At 34.8% G+C, this 8,805-nt stretch overlaps 1 protein-coding gene across 2 annotated transcripts in view; it reads left to right on the forward strand.

The window, feature by feature from the left end:
• Positions 1 to 8,514, forward strand: part of PRELID3A (PRELI domain containing 3A) — a 30,421-nt gene extending 21,907 nt beyond the window's left edge. The window contains exon 6 of one of the 2 annotated variants that reach the window (XR_012471198.1): positions 6,365 to 6,449. Coding sequence is in view for 1 of the 2 variants with exons in the window: in XM_074199501.1 (XP_074055602.1) it covers positions 6,365 to 6,436 (72 nt within the window). In the remaining variant the exon portion in view is untranslated. Of the gene's footprint in view, positions 1 to 6,364 lie in introns of both variants that reach the window. The other variant, XM_074199501.1, reaches the window with a different exon arrangement.
• The last annotated feature ends 291 nt before the right edge of the window (positions 8,515 to 8,805 follow it).

Genomic DNA, 8,805 nt, shown 5'->3' on the forward strand with positions numbered 1-8,805 from the left:
ACATTGATCATTGCCCTTTCTGTTCATATTGGCCAGTCTGAGATGTGTGAGGTGGTACCTCAGCATCTATATTTAAGTGGATATTTTGAATCCAAATATAAAAGTTTACAATCAACTCTTTTAAATTTTATTTTTAAAGATTTGGCCCAAAGTCCTAGATCAAGGGAGGCATTACGGTACAGAGTAAAAGCACACTGTTTCTGAGGCAAGGGGCCTGGGTTCAAATCCCATGTCTGTCAATTACTTCAAGTCACTTATTCTCCCTAGGCTTCAGGTTCTAGATATTTCAAAGGAGGGAGTTATATTAGATGACCTTGGAGCTTCCTCAGTTCCTGTCTCTAATATTCATTGTATTAGCAGTCCCTTCTAGAATTTTGTAATCTGTAGATTTTGATCAGTATACCAGTTATATCTTTATCCAAATTAATGAGGAAAAAAAAGTGAAGACCTGCTCTATGGAATGCTCCAGTGAAGATCTCCTTCTAAGCATATATTAAATCATGGTTCTGGTCATTCAATCAGGTCCAAATCCAGCTAGCTTATCATATCTTACTTTCTTGTCTGCACGAATAGCAAAAGAAGTTTTGTCAAGTGTTTTGCAAAAAGTTAGGTAAACCATAGCTTCAACATTCCTCTGATCTCCCAGGCTAGTAATTTTGTCTAAAAAATAAAAAAAAAAAGGAAATGAGATTAGTTTGAAATTACCATTTTGAGGAAGCCATGATAGCATTTTGATTATATATCCTTTTCTAAATGTAGTATTCATTATTCTTTTTAATTTATTTTTTCCAACTACATGCAAAGAGAATTTTCAACAATCATCTTTTTGTAACTCCCTTTCTTCCTTGGCAGCAAACAATCTTTTGTAGGTTGTAAATGAATAATCATGTTTAACATATTTCTATTATTAGTCATGTTGTAAAAGAACTAAGGGGGAAAAACATGGTGAAAGAAAGAAAAAATTAAAAAAGAAATTTGAAAAAGTAAATATAGTATACTTTGCTCTGCATTCAGATTCCATATTTTTTCTTCTGATGTAGTTGGCATTTTCTATAACAGGTCTCTCAGGATTGTTCTTGATTGTTGAACTGCTGAGAGAACTTTGTCCATCATAGTTGATCATCTCACAACATTGCTAATAATATGTATAATGTTTTCCTGCTTCTGCTCCCTTTGCTAAGCATCAGTCTAATTATTAGCTTATTAGCTTCTTGTTGATAGGTTCCATTCAATTTCCTTTCATATGGTATATACAGGTTTGAATTGCTTTGAAACCTGTTGTCCTGGAAGGTTTCGGGCCTATAGAAGGCATTTTCAAACTACCGTGAAATAGAAAGAACAGATCCAGTAACCAAATTCCTGGGTGGGGGAGGAGGGGAAATGAGTTGAATACATTGAAAGAAGAAAGAAAAAGAGCATTCAAAAGGAACATTAGGCCATAAACTCAAAACCAAGATAAGAATTTTGTAATCTTCAGCACCTATCATCTGGTCTATTTGCTGTAATAAACACTGAGTTGAAAATGAATTTTAATGTGATATAATTAAAAGAGTACTGGAATAAAAATCAAGAAAATTATATTGGAATCACTGCCTTATCATTAGCTTGCAGAGTGACCTTGGATAATTAATTTATCCACACCCTAAATTCTTAATCTGTAAAGAAGATTATCCTTTATGTCTTGCCCCCTACATTGTCCCCTTTGTCCTAGGTCATCTTTTCTTCTATTTTTTCCTCTCTTTTGGTGATTCATCAGCTCCTATGAGATTAATTATCATCTCTGTATAAAAAAATCCTAGGGGGCCATTCATTGGTGTAGTGGATAGAGTACCAGCCCTGGAGTTCAGGGGACCTGAGTTCAAATGTGGCCTCAGACACTTAATAATTACCTAGCTGTGTGGCAGTAACTTGGGCAAGTTACTTAACCTCATTGCATTAATTGCAATTAATTGCAAATAATTAAACAAATAAATAAAATAATCCCAGATGGACAGACCCAGGGTCCTAATTTCTCACCTGTACTCAAGTGCTCCACAATGCCTTTTGGGCATTTTTAAACTGGTTATCTACCCTGTAAGAATCTAAAATTCTCAATATGTTCAAAACATAACTTTTTTTCTACCACAAAGCTACCTTTCTTCCTAATGCCCTTTTTTGTTATGATCATTAGCAAATGATGTTGTAGTTATCCAGGATAGCAATTTCAGAACTATTCTTTACTCCTCTCATTCTCTTACCATACCTTCAGTTACTATCTAAATCTTGTAGATTCTGCCACAACAATCTTTCCTTCTATTTACACAACTACCATCTTAGTTTTAACCTTCACTACTTCTTTCCTGAACTATTTCCATAAACTCTTAATTGTTCTTTCTTCTTCAAGTCTTTCCCCTCCCCAATTCATCCTCCACATAGCTACCAGTGTGATATTCCTAGAGCACCAATCTGACTGTGCCACTCCTTTGCTCCAGTGGCTTGTTCTTGCCTTTAGGATCAAATATAAATCCTCTACTTGGCATTTAATGCTTTTCACAGTTTGGCTCCAATTTACCTAACCAGATTAATTATATACATTTCCCCCTTTCCTAGAATCTGCAGTCCAGTCAAGCTGGCCTATTTGCTATTTCTCATGAGTGACATTCCATCTCTTGTCTCTGACCTGTATTTAGAATAAATAATCTTTCTGCTTATCTCTGTTCCTTAGAATCCCTGGCTTACTTCAAAGCTCAACTCAATCCTTTCCTGACCCTGCAACATCCTTATCCTTCTATTTGCTTTTTATTCACTTAGTATCTTCTATAAGGGGCAGCTAGGTGGCACAGTGGATAGAAAGCCAGTCTTAGAGTTAGAAAGACTTATTCCCTGAGTTCAAATTTAACTTCAGACACTTACTAGCTGTGTGACCCTGAGCAAATCACTTTACCTTGTTTGCCTCAGTTTTCTCATCTGTAAAATGAGCTGGAGAAGGAAATGGCAAACTACTCTGGCATCTTTGCCAAGAAAACCCCAAATGATGTCATGGAGAATCTGACATGATTAAACAACTCAGCAATGACAACAACAAAATCTATATGTACAAGTGATTTTCCCTGGTAAAATATGAGCCTTTTGAAGTTGAGGATGGTTTTGTTTTTTACGTTTGTATCTTAAACTTACCAAGTGCAGTAACAGATGCACAGAAGACACTTAATAAGTGATTAAATATTCTTTCCAACTTTGCCATACAGTAACTAGGAAGGACTTTTTAACATTGCTAATTCAAATTGGGTCATTATTTTTGGTTTTAATATTGCTTTTACTCTGTGCAATACTTATCTCTATCCATGGGTTTTACCCTTTTCCTTTTCATGCCCTCTTTTGACATCTTACTGAAACACCAAGCCCTTTTCACAAATTACAATCAGATTCCTCTTGTGATTTATTTGCCATCCTTACCCCTACTCCTTTGCCCTACCCCTCACAACTTAAATCTGGGATTTCTTTATCTTCACTGAATTCCAGGGTATGGCTGGATTTTTACACTGGCTCCTTTCACTTGTGATCCTTTTGTACACATTATTCTTTGTTTCTTTTTATGTACAATCCTACTCAGTGTTAGAGAAAATGACAACTAGATATTATCCAAAACCAAGTGAAAAGTCAGTGTGTTTTTAAAGTACTAGATTACAGATGCAAATGTGAAGGTGTAGTCAGCTACAATAAAGAAAATAATGGTATTCTTTAGGGATTTGTGAGACATTCAGACTCACAACAGAAACTGACCCAGTTCCCCCTTTAATGAGGGTTTGTTAATGTTGCCATTCTTGAAGACTGGCTGACAAGGGGGTGGATGGGAAAGAATTCGAATTTATTAAGTGCCTACGCTCTGGCAAATGCTTTATAAATATCTCATTTGATCTTCTCAACAATCCTGTGAATAGTGAATAAGAATTTATTAATGTTTCTTTGTGCTAGACATTATGCTAAGCATTTTACAAATATCTCATTATATTGTCACAACAACCCTGCAAGATAGGTGCTAGTATTATTTCCATTATACAGTTGAAGAAACTGAGATAGACATGTTAAATGAATTGTCCAGGGTCACACAGCTAACAATGTCTAAGACTGAAATTGAACTCAGGTCTTCTTGACTCCAGGCCTAGCACTCTTTCCATGGAACCATCTAACTACCTATATTAAACAATTATAATGTTTCAGAATAACCATAAAATTCTTCCCCTCCCACCCTCCCTTTGAAGCTAGGTAAATCCTTGCAAGCAAGCCTTTCTTATAATTCCGAGGAAATATTATGGTAGCAAATGCTAGTAACTGAGAACTTAGCAGTCAACTGAGAAGTTAGCAAAAAGTTAGCAGAAGTTAGCAAGTTTTTATAAGTGGCTACTCTTTGCCAGAAATTATATTAGCTACTGGGGAAACGAGGACAAAAACCTAACAGTCCTTCCCCTCAAGGAACCTACATAAAATTATAGTTTGAGTTTTAGAACTACAGTGCCTCTTCTCTTTCACATTAATTTCAAAGAGATTTGCCCTTTTTGAAAATAAAAACTGTTCTTAGTAATTGGCAGTACTGTTGAGGGTTTGAAAGTTAAGGTGGCTCAAAAAAAGTAGGGGTAGAACTATCTCTCATTGTAAATATTTTTCTGGGTATTGATTTTATACTCTAAATGTGCCTCCAACTTAAATGGTTAGATCATCCTGGCTATTTCTAAAATATGTTCACTTTAAAAAAAATGGATAACTGAAGGAATCAATAAATTTTTTCTTTTGATACTGAAGCAACTGACAAATATTTATTCAGGTGAATTTGTATTTAATTATTCATGCATGTGTATCTTTGGCAGGGCACTGGGTCTCTAGCAGGGTCTAAACTCTTATGCAACAAACTTTTAAACTGTTCTTTTTTAAGGATTTAAATGCATCTATGTAACCATGTTTCCAGTTCCTCTTCCCTAAGGCAATAACTTTTAAATTATTAAATACTTTTAATGCAGTCCTGTTAAAAATGCTATTGGGAGTGAGCTAAAAACTCCACAGAAAGAAATTTGGAACTAGAGGTCAATCTAGTTACCAGTATTCAATTATGGAGACATCATGACATTGTGAAGAACCTTGGACTTTGATTCATGAGACCTGATTAAAGAACTCGTTTTGTCACTTACTAATTGTGTGACTTTGGGCATGCTATTTCACTTCTTAGGGGCAAGATGCCATTAAAGTTTTGAAAACTTTAAAATTCTATGTATCAGTTATTTTCCTTATTATAGTCTTTAACAATTTCTTTTTAGTTTAAAGCAATGGGGTTAAAGGACATGCCCAAGGTCACACAACTAGGCAATTATTAAGTGTCTGAGGCTGGATTTGAACTCAGGTCCTCCTGACTTCAGGGTTGGTTTTCTATCCACTCTGCTACCTAACTGCCCCCTATATAGCCTTTATAAGCAGAAATGCGGATTTTAGATAACAACTTAGTGACATTATGAAGGAAGAGTGAATATTGCTATATAGATTCCAGCTCTGGGTTATTTATATTCAAATATATTCAAAATAATATATTAAAATACATACAAAATATATAATTCAAATATCTCAAAAATAATGCACTTTAAATATATTAAATTATATTATATATTTAAAATAGATTCAAAATAATAATAATATAATAACAATACAATAATATAAGCTAACATTTATTAAAGCAAACCATACTAGGAGTTTGATAATTATGATCTCACTTGATCCTCATAATAACTCTATGAGTAGGTACAATTATTATCTCCATTTTACAAATGAGGAAACATAGGTAAGCAGAGGTTAAGGCATCACAAAGCTAGTGTTTATCTATGACCTGATTTGAACTCAGTCTTTATTTAGAGCACTTTTACTTAAAACACTTCTATTTAAACACTTTGTTTGGACTATCTCATTTGGTCCTTAACACCAAGGTCAGTTTTATAGATGAAGAAACTGAGACTGAGAGGTTAAGTGAATTGCCCAGAGTCCTACCATTAGGAAGTATCTGAGATGGGATTCTGAGATGGGATTTCCTGATTCCAAGTCCTGACTTTCTGACTCTATCCCTCTTGATAAATCTAAACATTAATAATGAAGTTTTGTAATAGTATATTTTATACTATCATTGACTTAATGCTTTATAGGTTTCCTTAGCAATGTGCAGAGGAGATTTAATGATTGATCCTAGAGAAAGACTTCATTTATTGAAAAGCTTTTTGACAGAAGTAAAAGAATAGATGCCTAATGGACTCCAAAGAGGGAACGTTGATTTGTTATGCCATTTGTTTAACTTATGCCATTTGTTTAACTTTATTGGCAAGTTGTTCAATGATATTCTTTTATCTGACAGGGTCGAGATGCCTTGGAATGGGTGATCAATAGACTTAATACAGAATTTGAGGAACTGGCAGCGCCACCTTGACAGAGCATGCAACTTAAGCAGCAACAGCAGCAGCCTCAAGATGCCAAGGCACTGTGAAACATGCAGAAGCCTAGATGGGGCGAGGGGTTGCTTTTCCCTACCTTGTACCATCTCGGACTGATAAGCAGTTTGGGCTCTACTTGGTTCTTCAGACCATCAACTATTAATACACTCCTAGAAATGATTATGAGTTGAATTAGGAAATTAATCATAAAGGCAACAGTTAACCATCTGATGGCTTTTGGTGGGAGTTACGGGAAGGGTCATTTTATTCTCTGAGGAAAATTAACCCTTTTCACCAAGTGAGTAAATATAAATCTTTGACTTCCCCCCATCCCCCCAGAGAGTGGGAATAATATTAGTGAGGAGCTAAGAAGATGAAATTAAGATTTCAAAAATTGTGACCAAAAAAGTTATATTCTTTGTGATTCCTGAAGTTAGAATGTGAGAAAGGGTATAATTTCCACATATTGTAACAAATCATTCATTAAAGTTTCTGCTTAGATCTTTAAAATTCACTGTAATGAAAGACAGAAATGGTTCCCTTTAGAAAAAAGTTATTTTCATGATGAGAGTAAGGGTTTTTAATACTGTTGTGTCACAGACCCTTTTGGCAGGCTGCTGAAGCTATGGAGCCCTTCTCAGAAGAATGTTTTTGATGCATCAAATAAAATATTTAATATTGTAAAGGAAAACAATTATTTTTAAATATATTTCTCAAAAAGATGTTTTTAAATTAATGGACTCCAGGTTAAAATCCATTGGAGTAGGCAAAGCACAACTGAACACTGTTGCAGATGGTATAATTGAAAGGTCTCTGCACCTCCACTGTCCGTTCTTATTTTCCTTCTATGAACCTGCATCCATGTTGCACATATGGCAACCCCACTTAGTAAATTTCATAAAAGCAGGATTTAGGGGGGAATTTAAGAGGTAGGTCTTGATTAAAATTGCATAATTAATAACTCGAATAAACTCTTATTTTAAACTAGTATTTGGAAATATATTGGGAATATATTTTCCTAATTTATATTCATTGTAACTAATATGCCCAAGTAAATTGTTTGAGATACTTTAAGGAGAAATAAACTATTTTGCTAGCATATTCTTTGATTTAGGTGTATGATGTTTTCTCTCTTTCTCTCTCTGTCCCTGTCTGCCTTTCTCTTTGTGTCTTGTCTCTCTGTTTGTCTCTGTCTCAAGGTAAATCTCTCTCTCTCTCTCTCTCTCTCTCTCTCTCTCTCTCTCTCTCTCTCTCTCTTAAAAAAAAGACTAAGTTTCCACATCTCTCTCAGGATAGAAGTTGAGGGACAACTGATAAGTCTGATCCCACTATGGATTGCCACAGGAACTTTGACCTTCTTTCTCAGTCTGGAACACTTTGCCTCTCTTTTTGTTGTTTAGATGTTTCAGTCATATTTTATTCTTCAGGATCCCACTTAGGGTTTTCTTGGCAAAGATACTGGAGTAGTTTGTCATTTCCTTCTTCAGCTCATTTTACAGAGGAGGAAACTGAGGCAAAAGAGGTTAGATGGCTTGTCCAGGGTCACACAGCTAGTGTTTGAGGCTGGATTTGAACAGAGGTCTTTCCTGATGCCAGGCCCAGCACTCAATCCACTGTGCCAACTAGCTGCCTGCCCTCTTTCTAGGCAACCTAATAAAACCAAATTTTTGAAGGTTCGCCATATTAATAACAAATTTATTTCAGACATTGCAATGAATACTGTGGTTCAGAACTCCCAAGTTCAAAAGGTCTACCAACCTTAGTCACTCTACTGACTGGGATTAAAAAATGTGTCATCATGTTCATGTATCTTGTTTCAAAACATAGAATACAGACACATATTTATGTCTGAGGTGCATGGGGTTCCCACTGCGCCAAAATCCCCAACAATACAGAACATAGAAACATGTTTCAAAAGCATAGAAAATTTTTTTTGTCAGAGAGATAAAAGTTTGAATTCTGTAATAAACATCAGTTCTTTGGTCCTGGGAACCCTGAGGTTCAGATATTTTAAATATAAATGGGAATGATAATGGCTATTATCTCATAGGATTACATGAAAGATTTTATATATATATACATACACACACATCTCTCTCTGTATATATATATATATATATATATATATATATATATATATATATGTAAGTTGGTGTGTATATACATATGTGTATTTATAAACCTAAAAGTATTACATATGTATCATATGTATACCAATATTATATTATTTTCCCATCCATTACACATAGTTTTGCCCTCTTGAACCAAGTCGAACAAATCTAATTCTTTTTTCTAAATGACAATCCTTAAAACACCTGAAGAGAACTATCATGCCTTCATTTGTTTTTCTGTCTTTAGCCTTAGC

The sequence above is a fragment of the Macrotis lagotis genome, chromosome X (genome assembly GCF_037893015.1).
Source record: "Macrotis lagotis isolate mMagLag1 chromosome X, bilby.v1.9.chrom.fasta, whole genome shotgun sequence".
NCBI lineage: Eukaryota > Metazoa > Chordata > Mammalia > Peramelemorphia > Peramelidae > Macrotis > Macrotis lagotis.